Here is a 15,244-nt window from a genome sequence, read left to right as displayed (position 1 = left end):
GCATTTACAGTCCAGAGGATCTTGTCCGCTTCCTCAGGCCCAACAGGATCAAACTGTTCCCAGATAACTGGGTAAGTACGTTCCCCAGGCATCTCCTGAGACCCTGTCTCACGCTTGGAGTCCAGCTTAGCACAATCCAAGCGATTTTATCCTGCAGATGCTCCGAAAACTCAGCACGGCCCTGTAGATGATTTTCTGGACCCCCTTTTCCCAACAGGGATCGGGTGATCCTAAACAGGGCTGCTGGGTGGCATTCTGCAGATCCAGTAAGAGTGGAGAAGTACTGACGTTTCACCACTCTTACCGCCACAAGGTAGGCCTTAATTGCAGTTCTAGCTTGTGTCCAGTCTGGTTCAGTCGTCTTTCTCCAGTGGCGCTCTAGGCGTCTCTTAATCCTCTTCAGAACCCTCAGCTCCTCTGTGAACCACGGGGAGTATCGGGTTCGATGGGATAAGAGAGGCCACACAGGCACCAACCTTATCTAAGGCCCCAGCCACCTCCCTATTCCAGGCAGCGGCCACGGCCTCTGCTGGACCATGCAGCAAGTCCTCAGGTATAACCCCCAGCTCCCTCTGAAACCCCATTGGGTCCATTAGTCGCTGGGGGCAGACCGATCGAACAGGTCCTGCCTCCCTGCGGAGGGGAGTGGCATAAGAGAAACTCAGGGCCACCAGGGCGTGGTCTGACCATGACAAAGGGGAAAGATGTAACTCTCTCCTCAGATCACACTGCCACTGCTCCGGTAAGAAAACTAAGTCTGGTGTGAGGCCACTGTCTTGAGTTGGGTCCCGAATAATCAGAATCAGGCCCATGGCCACCATGGTGGCCATGAACTCCCGAGCTACCTCCGAGGCACGCCCCAGGGATGGCAGATTGAAGACCCCCAGCACCATAAGCCTGGGGAACTCCACCGCCAACCCTGAGATGGCCTCCAGGAGCTCAGGCAGGGTGGTTGCCACGCAGCAGGGAGGCTGGTACAGCAGCAACACTCTCAACTGCTCTCCGGCACCCAACTTGACAAACGGGGTCTCACAACCAGCTACTTGCGAAGCAGGGCCACTGAAGGCCACTAGAGACTCTCTGATGACAGCTGCCACCCCTCCTCCCCTGCCCTGGCATCTTGGCTGATGCCACACCCGAAACCTGACCGAGCACATCTGACAAAGCTGCTACTCCTTCAGGGCCCAGCCAGGTTTCAGTAATACACGCCAGGTCTGCCCCCTCTTCCACGATCAAGTCACATATGAGGGGGGCCTTGTTGTTGACTGACCTGGTGTTAAGCAGCAGCAGCAGCCGAAGGCCAGGGCTGCCATGAGACTGCTGTCCAGGGCCTAGGTTTAAGCCCGGAGGGTCGGAACAGGCCACAGGTAATAAACACCTGGGACGTCTTCCTCTATGACGACTCACCCTCTGGCTTCCATCATAACATCCCCTGCCTGCCACCACCTCAATAGAATGTCCCACCCTACATCCCCAGAATATTCCAGTCCAGTTGCCTCCATTCCTGGACTTCTAGAATTCCTGGCTTGAAGTAAGGATCCCTCCATCCTCTCATACAGCCATGCACACATACTAACAACCACAGGGGGATGGGGGGCCCCCAGCGCACAAGCTCTCATTCTTGGCGCTGATAAGCCCAACCATCACCCATATACTCACTCACTTTCATTGCTGAGCAACTTTCATTGCTCAGGGGCTAGGAGAAAAGGGCTGAACGCACTCCCATCCCCAGCCTTGAGGTTGATATAGGACCCAAAAACATGGGTGGATAGATTTCAGGGAAAGCAACACCGCCAGCCAAGTCTCAGTAATACATCTCAAATCCACATGCTTGTCTACCATCAAATCATAAATGGATGCAGTCTTACTGCATTCAGATCTTGCATTTACCAGTAGCACCTTAGGACCAGGTGCACCAACAATCTGGCCACCAGGTCGTCAGGCTGGGAATGTCAGGTCAGAAGATGAGATCACCACTAAATTGGACACCCCGCTTCCTTGGAGTGGCCTAATACCCTCAGCTGCATGAAATACTTTTCAGCTGCAAACTCAAAGACCATAATGCTTTTGGCCCAAGGGGCCTGGTAACTCCATTACCACAAGAAGTGAAATGTTTCCCAGGAAAGGCTGAGACAAACAAGGATGATGCATTACAGGAGCCTAATAATGCGGGCTGCCATTTCTCCATTCACAGCAATATCCTGCAGAGGTTCATGAAAGCGGCTGCCCTGGTGGGGAAAACTATTGACAGAAGGTAAGCTGGATGCAGCCCAGGAACCACAAAAAGGTATGGAGAGGTCGCCTATTACCCTAGCACTTTTTAAAAAAGCATTCTACACAAAAAGTGTTCTTCCTGGCAACTTGACTAAAATGGAGACACTCAATTCAACCTGGGGGATGCAACATTTGTCTCATATCTCAAATTGCACTTGCAAATGACTTGAAGAGAAAAGCAGCCCAACAATTTATATTTTACGTATTTATCAAAGAGAGAAGCATACTACCAGCTGGGATGCACACCTAAATTTATTTTGATAATTAAATTAATTTTCCCATTTCAGCCTAGCATTAGGTATGGTGAGGGGGACAGAGCTCACGGATAATATACTTTGGGAACTGTACGTCCAAGTTTGTTCTCCAAAAACTCCACCTTTACTATTTTCTGGAATGGGAATTCAAAACATTGTTTTATAGTACCTTCAAAAGATGAAATGTTTTAATTATTTTTTAAAATGCGTGCACCATCCTTTAAAATAAAGATGCTTAGTGTGTTTCCTCTTTGTCTTCCTATGCTATTTAATTTGTGTTTGAAATTATTGAATGAGGTCATGAGTTTTAAACTTGTTTCACTACATTAGTGAAAATAGACTAATAATACAAATATTTCTCCCTCCATCTAAGGCCAAATAAGATGTTCAAATTGCATTAGTTGATGTCACTAAAACTACTAAGGCAAGATACAGATGCTCTTGATCAGTTAAAAAACTTATTAGAGAAAATTTTATTATTACAACTTCGTAGTTTGGGTGAATTCTTCCAGAAATCCACTGGTACTTTTAAGGCTAGCACGGTAACTGAGAACATCACAAAGTGATTGTAGTCATAAAACTTAGATATTATAGAAATCACATGCAATATAACATTATGTAAAATAATATTTAAATACTTACATAGGATTATTACATGATTTCAAATAGCATGAAGCAATAGAATTACTAGTGAAAGAGTGTTACGGCATTTGGTCCATTGATATATTTTTTAATACAAAAAGGCTAGAGAGGACCAAAACAAAGTAACTTTAATCCAAAAAGATATCCAAATATAAAGGTAGCAATTGAGACAATGAATGAAGACAATTACTTGTTTTTGGAGAAAGGTCTTCTAAAATGATTGTGTGTATCTTATTTTTTCCTCTTCACAAAGTATTATTTGTGTGCTTCTTATAGTAACTTTAAACTTTTATGTTTTTCAAAAAGAAGATTATCAATGGAGAAAATATGCTATTTGGCCCTATTTTGAAATCTGCGAAAATATTATTTATGTATTATTTATGTATTTCAGCAGTCTTGTAGACACAGTTTATGATAGGATGTGCTCCAGAACTCCTTGCCTGATTAATTGTTCACATTTCCAGCGTGGTAAGAAATGCTAAAGGAAAGAAAAAGAACCAATTGTGAATCTAAGGAAATACTTACGTTCATCTTCTTTACAGACCACCTAAAACCACAAGGCAATGTGAAAAGCAACATAAAATGATCTAAGAATTGTCTGCATTAATCCAACCCTACTGTAGCTAATCCATATAACAGTTTTCTCAAATGCTCCTCTAGATGTCTAGGCTAATAGAGCATCAGCTTTGAAAGCTTAGCCAATAATTGGACTTGAAAGCCAAAATCTACAAGGACCAACATTCAGGACTGAGACTAGATTCCTGTCAAATCCATATCTACTTTGTGTCTTTAATTTTTCTACATTGAAAAGTATGTTTTCCCACAATCATCTTCCGGGAATTCTAACTAGAAAACGTTGAGTTCATATACAATACCATGAGAATACTTCTTAGTTTAATATCCATTCATTGCAAGTGAATCTTGCTGGATTTAATATGACTTACTCCAGTTAAGTGCATCTAGAATACTTTAAATATTCAAGACTGATTAGAATGAGCAGCCATGGTTTCTAGATGCACTGTGGCCAGAATTCACCAAATTCCCTTGTCTGCATAACTTCTTATTTATGGAAAATGGAAAGAATACTTCCTGATGCTACTTGGAATTTTTGTTTACTAATAGGGTAATAATAAACTCTACCATTCTCGATATATAAGACAATACAATAAATCTTTGATTTAACAGATTATTCAAGGAGAGCAGGGTTGTCTGTTAAATCCAAACATCTGTTAAATCTGAAAACTGTTTTTTCTGCCCACCACTGAATCCTTTGAAGCCATGGTAGCAGCACCTGAGCATTGGCAGCATTTCAAGATTGAAGTCAACATGTCAGCAGTGACAAATACCCACATGCCAAGATGCAGAGAAGACAAAATGCCAAATCAATGAATTTTCCTCATTAATTTCAGGTGATACCTGAACAAAATAATTGTGCGCTGTACCTGAAGTCTATTAAATTGAGGGGTCACTGTGTAGTGAAATGCTTGGAAGATGGAATACAATAAAACCCTAAAGCCTTTTTTTTCTTCAAGATCTCTGAACTGAATGACATGAAAAAATGTGAAATTGTAAAGAGAGAGAACAGGGAGGGGTGATAGTTCAAATGGCTGAGTAGACTGTAAGTTTACTCTGATAAATTCAATTTTTAGTGTGGATGGAGATATTCACAAATACATTCTCCCATTTTCTCCAATAAGAGATTTTTCAGTTATTTCAGGAGCAGGAAAAAATAAGTTTGATTATTAATGGTGCTATATTATTTTCCTAAACTAAGAAGGGAATTTCTCTTTGTGAAGCAAGGAAGAAGCAATAATGCATTCCAGGATACGCTTATCCACTGTAAAAAATCATGTGTCTACTATGTTACATTACTGTCTCTTCTATTTGCTGTGTCATGGGACGTACTGCACATCCATTTATCTGCAATTAATAATGAAGAAGAAGTTTAGAAGTTTGGGGAAACAATGCCACTTAAACGCAATCCTTGCTCCATATCTCCAGTTAAAAGGCTCAGATTACAGGTGAAGAGTAGGACTTACCTGTTATCTGAGTTGACTATTCTGGTCTAGATGGACTTTTTGTGTGCCTTTGAGTCAGTCTTGACTGGTGACTAGTCCACACAGTTTTCTTGGCAACATTTTCAGAAGTGGTTTGCCATTGCCTTCTTCCTAAGGCTGAGAGCATGTGACTGGACTAAAGTCATCCAGCTGGCTTCCACGTATAGAACAGAATTAGAATTCATAGTCTCATGGCTTCTAATCCACCATCTTTAACCACTGACCTAATACAAAGCAGCTTCTTGTGTTCCAAACTTTGTTAAAAGCAAAAATTAACTGTTTCCATCTTGGTCTTTAGTTAACTGGACCCTGTTTACTCATAAATACCTGGCTATTCTTCTTCAACAGAACTGTTGTGCCATCATCAATTTCAAATTCTCCATAGTCTTTCAAACACCGAACCTGAAGGGAAAATAATGAGTAGTACATACATCAATACTGATAAATTAAGCATAAGCCTATATTAAGAAGTTCTGATATTACATAAAGTATGCTCTCTTCTGAGTAGCATAATGAACTAAATTTAGCTTTTAGTTACTATTTTAAATAATTTTGTATATTTTGAAGTTTGACAACGAACCAAGGTTTTCTTCTTTAATAAAACAGTTATGTAATCCTCAGTTTTACTTACTTCAATGTACAAGTTTTTTGGGGGTTTAATGTCTTGTGTAAGATCAAGGCCATCTCCTCCTCCTAATGATCTCATATAGGTAGCCAAAGACTTTTTATATTGGTTAAACCAAAGCACCTAGATATAAAATGTTTAATTAATCATGACGTTAAATACAACTTATACACTGTCAAGCTAGATGTATTCTTCTCAACTATTAAAAGCCAAAACAAAAATAATGGATTGACCTCTGAAATCTCAGAAGTCCAACTAAATTCACCAGTCATGTGTTGAAAAAAGTACATAACAGGCACTGAACTTCATTTGAGAGTAAATTTCTAAACAATTCCCTACTCTTGCATACCTGAGAATTAAAAATGTAATTCCATCTGCCTAATTAAGTAAAGCCCCAAATATTCTGGAACATAAATGTTACAATAGGTTTACACATTACACAAAGTTATGGTTTGTTGAATTCTATTTTACTAAATAAACCATAGCTAGTTATATTTACATATGATACTAAGCCATAAATTTGGTTTATAAAACCACAATTACTGGGTTCATACCATATGCTAAGCCAAAATCAAGCAATCACATCAGAGCTAATGTGTTATGCATACCCAGCTTTGGTGTCCAATACCAGCTATTCCTAAACCTTCTATCTTTAGTGAACCATTTCCTCACTGACCTGACACAACTGCTAAACAGATTCTGTGAATTACTGAAAATTCTACAATGTGTTTTAAGAGATATACTTATTTCAAATTAATTTAACATTTGTAGATAATATACTCTCTTTATATTCCTATACTTCTGGATTGTTCCCAGTCGTTTGAACTTACACACACACACACACCCAAACGTTTAGCTTACTTCATCCGCTGACATGTGAAATCGGATAGCATTTGGCAAGACACTACCATATTCCCACCTAAGTGCCCGGAGGCGAAGTAAGCGGTCATACCTAAATGTGGTAACAGCAGAAACAGATGTTATTTAATTTACTACTTCACACTGTTTCTAACAGGGCTATTCATCACTTTCGATTTGAAGGAAAAAAGGTGATTTAGATTGGGTGGGGATACAAATGTAACTCATATCTACAATTCATTAAATCAAATACATTTTCCCCATGGGATTGCAAGCAGCTGCAAAGGGTAGCTGCACAATCCCCCCCCAAAACCACACTGCTGCTTTAAGGAGCTGCAAACAGGTATGACATTCTCAACCTTGTGTACTCTGAAACAGTTTTTTGGTTTCAAATTCAAAGTCACTGCCCTATTTCTCATCAAAATCATTGAAATTTAATAACTACACAGAATTATTACACAGAGGCAAATTTTGTTCTAGTGTTAGAAAGAATGTACAGCTCATTTACTGGGCAAGAAACCACAAACAGAGTTGCAGCTCTTTGGAATACCTACAAAAGCCCTTACCTGGAGAACATGGTTAATGAACAGCAGCAGGACAATTAATTGTGAACCAGTCCCTTCCAAGTTTGTGCGCACAATCACTTCAATCATCAAGTAACAATAAACTGATAAATTATAGGTAAGTTGATCAATCCTACATATTTTCTTTAATTAAAGCTATTTACAGAGTATATACTGCCAAGCTGTCCAGATGTTTAAGAATCTGAACTCTTACTTGTACAACTCCATTATTTTTATTTATTTTTTATATCCCGCCTTTATCATTTTATAAATAACTCAAGGCGGCGAACATACCTCATACTCCTTCCTCTTCCTATTTTTCCCATAACAGCAACCCTGTGAGGTGAGCTGGGCTGAGAGAGGGTGACTGGCCCAAGGTCACCCAGCCGGCTTTCATGCCTAAGCCATTAAATATATCAATCTCAAAAATGAAAGAATCTGATCCTAGAAGAATTGGGAATTATTTCACAGATGACCACTAGAAACTTACAAGTATGCAACAATACATCTTCGGTTTCTCAGCAGAGAGCAATGGCGAAATTTGATTGTTGTAATCAACTCATTATGACCTGATTTGGCTTCATTTCTGGTAATAATAGTAGGAGAACTGTATTAGATAGATAGATAGATAGATAGATATGAAAGGTGAAAGGTCCCCTGTGCAAGCACCGAGTCATGTCTGACCCTTTGGAGGGACACCACTTTCACAACATTTTCTTGGCAGACCACACACACACACACACACATATATGCACATGCGTGTGTGTGTGTGTGTGTATTTATTTATTTATTTATCTTTATCATTTTTATCACCGCCCATCTCCCTCATACGGGGGACTGTGGGCGGTTCGTGTATATATATAGTGCATGTATTTGTGTATATACTGGGACGCGGTGGCGCTGCGGGTTAAACCGCTGAGCTGTCGATCGGAAGGTCGGCGGTTCGAAACCGCGCGGCGGGGTGAGCTCCCGTTGCTCGTCCCAGCTCCTGCACACCAAGCAGTTCGAAAACATGCAAATGTGAGTAGATTAATTGGTACCGCTTCGGTGGGAAGGTAACGGCGTTCCGTGAGTCATGCTGGCCACATGACCCGGAAGTGTCCTATGGACGCCGGCTCCAAGGCTTTGAAACGGAGATGAGCACCGCCCCCTAGAGTCGGACACGACTGGACTTTACGTCAAGGGAAACCTTTACCTTTACCTATTTGTGTATATAGTGTGTGTGTGTGTATAAATATAATATATATATATTTATATATAACTATATAAATACACACATAGTATATATATAAAAACACACGTATATATGATTGGCTCATGCTGCGTTATTAGTTATATTTGTTTTATGAGCTTCAGACAGCACAGAAATTTCTTTTCAACTTTGCTGTGAATTGCAAAGAATTCAGGAAAGGACATTTTTGTACTGAAAAGATCCCACAAATCCTCTAGCATGCAGTCATGCTCTTTTGGGCTTTGCATCATTGAAGTGAAACAAAAAATATACTTCTGCCATGTCTTGTGGCACATATATCTTGGGGGAAGAATCACTTATTACTTTTGAAGGATAGAGAGGCTTTACAAACAGCCCAAAGCAATCTCATCACTTCTATTCTCTAAAATTCAGTGCAAAAGGAAGTATATTTATAGTGACATGGCATCTAAGCCATGTTGTACATTTACTAGATAAAGTGGCATTGAGCATGTATTTCTATCTTTCCTCAAAATATTAGTCTGTACCAGAAGATGTAGTGGAAACGAACACTTTACTATAATGGTGAGTCATCACATTTGTCATTATTAAATTGAGACAGTTATTGATTCGTGGCAAAAATATGGAAATGATTTGACATTGCTTTCTTTTGGCAGGTTCGTTTTGTTTTTATTTTACTTTCCAATCTAGTGTATATGCCTGGCGTTTCCTGGTGATCTCAGTCTAACGAGACTCAATACTGCTAACTTCTGAGCTCAAACAAGCTCCTGCTTGCTTGGACTTTGGTGGCTATACTTACCTGCATTTCTTTTCACACAATAATAAAATGTGAGTTATGTCTTCATTTTTTAAATCTTTCTTTTATGTAGACAGATTATTACTTATTTTATTGATGAAACTTACACATCAGTTTGGTTCTGTTCATACAATGCTTTCATCTCTTCAAGTACTTGTCTGATCCCATCTTCCTGGAAAAGAAAAACGCCAAATGCAACGATCATTTAATTATTAGCCTAATTAATTCAAGGAAAATCTTTATTGTAAACTGCCCAGAGTTCCCCCTTTGGGGGGAGATGGGCGGTGGCAAAATTTAATAACTAAATAAAATGTTTCAACAAATAAAAATATAACCTTTATTAAATATAATTTTCATTAAAAGAAGATTTTACATAAACTTAAAAAAACTACAGAAACATAAAAGGAAAAATAAAAAAGAATAAAATATAAAAAGAATAAAAGAAAAAGTGGAAGATAACAAAAAAGAAAGATATCTAAAGAAGCGACTTCCCATCTTCTTTGCAGCAAACATAGTAACAATCCCCAGCCTCCCAAATTACATATCATGGTATCTTCCCATAGACAAACCTTTTTAATCAATAAATCCCAAAATCACCAATTTATTTTTAGGCCATTATCCATAGCAAAAAGTCCATAAAGAGTTTCCAGTTTTTTGTAAAAGTAATTGTTGTTCCCTCCTTAATCAAACAAGTCAATTTAGCAGTTTCTGCAAACTCTGCCATCTTCATGATCTATTCCTCCATTATGGGTATTTCTGTATTCTTCCTTCTTTGTGCATATGATAACCTTGCTGCAGTTACCATAAATAAAACAATCATCCGTGAGCCTTTTCTAGTTGACTGTCCGTAAGTATGAAAAATTCCAGTTTCATCTGAATATCAATTTTAAAACTCACTGCATCAGTATTTTTGTCCAGTATTTTTCCACTTTTTCACAGCTCCACCAAACATGATAAAATATCCCTTCATGTTTTTCACATTGCCAAGAGTGATTGCCTGATATCTGAGAAAATGTAGAGACAGCACTGGTTGCACTAGCAGATGTCCACTGTTTGGACCTGGAGGAAGTGTGCCCATCCTGGTCCTTTTAGACCTCTCAGGAGTCTTCAGTACCATTGACTATATCCTTCTGGACTATTTGCAAGAGTCGGGGATTAGGACACCACACTGCAGTGGTTCTTCTTCAGTGTGCCATTTCAGTCAAGGGGCATGGGGGCAGGGAGGAGAGATTGGCCAGATGGCTACTCCCTTGTGGGATGCTGCAACGGTTGGTTCTTTCCTGCTTTCATTTATTATTTACATGAAGCATTGTGAGAGTTAATCTGGTGGTTTGTCCACTGAGGTTCTTTGTTTGCCTCAGCATATCTCTTGACGGGGTGACACTAAACCTAAAGGATCAAGTCTGCACAGGGAGGGGGAAGGTTGGATCATAGCTCCTGCTAGAACAGTAGATGGAAGCCATGGTCAGGGGGAAGGCTTTTTTCAGGTTCAGCTGGTGTGCCAGTTGCAGCCCTATCTGGAGCCAGAGGATCTGGCTACTGCAGGACTCACACTCTCATCACCATCCACTTAAATTACTGCAACACACTTTGCACTTGGCAGCTTTTGGAGATCACTGAGAAACTGCAATTGGTTCAGAGTGCAGTGGTCCATGTGCTGACTGAAGTTTGTCAGTGAGCACACCTTACACCACTACTGTGGGCTGCAATGGTTGGCAACAAGCTTCCTAGTGAATTTAAAGTGGTGGTATTCAACTGTAAACCCGTATTGCTACAGGACTGCATAATTTTCTTTTATTTATTTATTTATTTATTAAATTTTGCCACCACCCATCTCCCCCCCAAAGGAGGGACTCTGGGCAGTTTACAAAAATTATTCCTTTGGAATTGGTCCAGCCACTTTGATCTACTATGGAAAAACTATTATCAGTGCCCCACTTTAGAGAGGTGAAGGGGGCTGAGCCTCAGCAGTGCTGTTTTTCAGTGGCTGTGCCAGTCCTTTGGAACAGCCTCCCAGTGGACATCTGGTTGGTTCCTACCCTGACTGCCTTCCAAAAATTACTCAAAACAGAACTCTTCTAAAGGGCATTTGGGCCTTGATTCCATCTTAGTTTAGTTATAGTTTGGCTTCATTAATTCAATTTTATTCTGTTTTCATTAGCTTATGGGTTTTTTGAAAGAGATACACACACACACACAGTATGTGTGTGTGTGTGTATCTTTCTTGTGAACTGCTGAGTCAGAATGGATTTAGTGGTCTATAAGTGTACAAATAAATAATAGTAAAAAATAATATGTGCTAAAGGATGGCATCGAACTTGCAGCATCCCAGCATCCCACTTTAAATTATTAAATATATTAAAATATATTAAATATTTTAAAAAAATATTTTAAAATTAGGTGGGCAGCAAGCCTGGCAAGCACCAAGTTAAGTGCCTATCCTTATTTTAAAGTTTCATAAAATCAAAAGTTCTTTGTCAACTAGGGGATTGTCCTATTGGTGTTCAACATTACCAATATATACAAGTAGACCAGATCTGGCCTAACTGATGAGGAAAAGAGGAGTTTAGATCAATATTTCACCTCTCAAGTGGGACATGAATTTTTTGAAACCTGGAATTTTATGGAAACAAGAGCATTTAATTTGATCAGGACACTAAGTAGCAACCTAACTTTTTCTTTCAAATTCATTATGAGAGTTGAAAAGGAAATAATGACACAGTATCCTTCAAATTCTCTGTAATGTTCACATATTCTCTATCCATTATACATAATACATTGCTTTTTAGTAAGAGATGAGAGATACAGAATGGGTTCCTATGCACATTTGCTTTTCTGAGGAGGAGAGGCCCACACAGTCATTCAGTTGTTGGACTACATGTCTACTATTGATTAGAGAGAAGGAAGGGATGCTAAGGAAAGTTGAGTTAGTGCCAGCTGCCCAATCCTGTCACACTTGCTTCATTAGGATGTTACCTGGAATTTAGGCTTCATAATTAGCCTTTAACTAATAACAGCGTCTCCGTGATTGTCATGCTGGCCACATGATGCGAAGTGTCCTTAGATAATGCTGGCGCTTTGGCCATGGAAAAGGAGACGAGCACCGCCCCCTAATGTGTCATTAGACACAACTAAACAGGAATCTTTACCTTTTTTTTTAATTAGCCTTTTAATAAAGGTGCTATTAGCATTTTAGCATGGCATCCATGCCTTCTTTTGAAGTTCAGGAAACCGTGTTTTCCTTTTAGCTCAAATCACTTCTTTCTTTTACATGCAAAAAAAACAAGCCTTTTCAGCAACTAAACAATAGGAAGCATATTCTGAAAGTCCTTGAATACACTTGCAAGTTTTAAACAAATATTTCTCCACTCTTATTGGATCTGCAGAATGCCATCCAATGGCCCTGTTTAAGATCACCCAATCTCTTTTGGGGAAGGGGGGTTCATAAACCCACCTAAAGGGCCGGGCTGAGGAGTTTGCTGAGCATCTGGAGGATAAAATTGCTCAGATTCATTCCAAGTTGGATGCCAAGCTTGTAGCAGTGTCTGAGGAGATGCCTAAGGAGCAGACTTACCCGATTATCTGGGAACAGTTTGATCCTGTTGGGCCCGAGGAAGTGGACAGGGTTTCAGGTCTGTAAACGCCACCACTTGTCAATTAGATCCTTGTCCCTCCTGGCTGGTGAAAGCAGCTCGGGAGGTGACGTGTGGGTGGGTCCAGGTGATGGTGAATTCACCCTCAGGGGAGGGAGTGTTCCCGACTGCTTTTGGAGAGGCACTGGTGCGCCCCTTCCTCAAGAAACCATCACTGAATCCCACCATTCTGGACAACTTTTGTCCAGTCTCCCACCTCTCCTTTCTAGGGAAGGTGGTTGAGAAAGTGGTGGTGATGCAGCTCCAGAGGGTCCTGGATGAAACGGATTATCTGGACCCTTTTCTATCGGGTTTCAGGCCCGGATATGGGACAGAAATAGCCTTGGTTGCACTTATGTATGATCTCTGGCGGGAGCGGGATGGGGGCAGTACATCCATCCTGGCTCTTCTTGACCTCTCAGTGGCTTCTGATACCATCGACCATGGTATCCTTTTCGGTCAGCTCAGGGAGTTGGGGGGTGGATGGCGTGGTTTTCCGCTGGTTCGCCTCCTTCTTCCGGAGCCGGTCCCAATCTGTGTCGATAGGGAGTGAGAGATCCAGCCCACGGCCCCTCCCTTGTGATTCATGGTGTCAGGAGGAGCAAAAAAGCCACTTTGCAAAGTTAGTCTCTCCCAAATTCAGGAATTAAGTTTTTATCAGCTCCACACCAAACTCGGGTGCCTGAGTTTCTAGGCAACAAGGACCTCACTATAAGCTGCTTCTTGACAATTACCACAGGAGAAAATATGACTCCAACAGGTGCTGAAAATCTTCTCCCTCTCCTTAGATGATTTTATTACTGTATGCTGATAACTGCCAGAACCAGCAACTGCCCTTTTGTAATCATGGTCTGGGATGGGAGCTGCTGCCTAGTAGGTGATGACCAAAGGAAATGAAGGGTGAAAGCGGTGGACGCTACCTGAGTAATTGGCACGATATAGGCCTCACACCACTACAATTAAATACTAATTAATTAATTACTGCAAAAAATAGGCAGTTTGGTCTAGTGGTTAAGGTGCTGGGCTAGAAACCAGGAGACTGAGAGTTCTAGTCCCGCCTCAGGCATGAAAGCTGGCTGCGTGACCTTGGGCCAGTCACTCTCTCAGCCCAACTCACCTCACAGGGTTGTTGCTGTGCGAAAATAGGAGGAGGAAGGAGTGTTAGGTATGTTTGCCACCTTGAGTTATTTATAAAAATAATAAAGGCAGGATAGAAAATTAATTAATTCCCCAGTCCGGCCGACAGCTGCAACTGGCGGACGGTAATGGGAACTCTAATCCAAGAACCTGGAAAAGCATGGGTTGGGCCACACTACTGTACTAGTTCTGGGTACGATTTTACTGTGAGAATCTTCTGCAGAGATAATAAAGCGAGGTGATTAAATACTGTAAATAAAAAGTCTGGAATAGTAACAATTCAAGGCTGAGCCTCACTCTGACAGAGAAAGGGATCGGTTCGCGCCTCGCTCTCGCGCCAATCCCCTCAAGACTTCCCCGAACTGAGTAGACTTCTCAGGGCGGACTACAGAAAGGCAAGGAAGCGAATCGCGCGCTCGGCGAAAACTTACGTTGAAGGCAGGAAGCTGCCCATCGCTCGCGCGGTATAGCTCTCGAACGAGTTCGGTCGCTTTCTCACAGAACATGATAGCGACCGAATCTCCTTAGAACCCGGCGGGCGAGCAGTAACTCGCGCCTCCGTACTGCTTGGCCAATAGGAAGAGAAGACTCATTGGAGGGATAGGGGGAGAAAAAAAGCCCCACCTTCTACAAGTACTCATTACGGAATAGGGGAAGGGACAAAACGCGGTACTTCGCAGGAAACTGGGGAATCAGAAAGCGAGGGCGGTATTTGGGATGATTTAGGATGCAATCACTCCGTATTTTTGCAATTTATAAGTCCGAAGTGAAGAACTATTTCCACTAAAAACATGGCTTTTCAATTCTCCCCCAATAAAAGCTTCACAGGATGATTTATTTCAACTATACTGCTTTTTTTTTAAAGTCACCTTGCAGATACACAAACACACCCACCCCTTTGGAACAGTATATACTGTCTTGCAAGAATAAGCTTCGTTTTGGATATATCTATCTAGCTACAAATAATATACAGAAATATTGTCCATGTCATTAAGCAGATTCACTACTGAAGCTAGTGCCTGGATACATATGTGGATACCACAAAACTTGCTTTTATTGAGATGCAATGAGAGAATATTGGAAACTAGAGAATGTGTATATAATGTGAAATATGTATCATAATATTTATTCTTATGGATTATCTAATTTCTGTTTATGGATATAAATGCTACAGGGAAGTACAAAAGCATATGAGT

At 40.8% G+C, this 15,244-nt stretch overlaps 1 protein-coding gene across 1 annotated transcript; it reads right to left on the bottom strand.

Moving 5' to 3' along the window:
* Positions 1–3,224: 3,224 nt before the first annotated feature.
* On the bottom strand, positions 3,225–14,644 carry GINS1 (GINS complex subunit 1). Its single transcript, XM_063301889.1, has 7 exons — positions 14,480–14,644; positions 9,387–9,451; positions 7,764–7,859; positions 6,714–6,804; positions 5,859–5,975; positions 5,555–5,629; positions 3,225–3,648 (listed from the first exon to the last, which is right to left on the bottom strand). Exons 1-7 carry the CDS (start codon positions 14,552–14,554, stop codon positions 3,580–3,582), a joined length of 588 nt encoding a protein of 195 aa, XP_063157959.1. The 5' UTR covers positions 14,555–14,644; the 3' UTR covers positions 3,225–3,579.
* Positions 14,645–15,244: the final 600 nt, after the last annotated feature.

The sequence above is a fragment of the Candoia aspera genome, chromosome 1, assembly GCF_035149785.1.
Source record: "Candoia aspera isolate rCanAsp1 chromosome 1, rCanAsp1.hap2, whole genome shotgun sequence".
Taxonomy (NCBI): domain Eukaryota; kingdom Metazoa; phylum Chordata; class Lepidosauria; order Squamata; family Boidae; genus Candoia; species Candoia aspera.
This window is presented reverse-complemented; position numbering and strand designations above follow the sequence as displayed.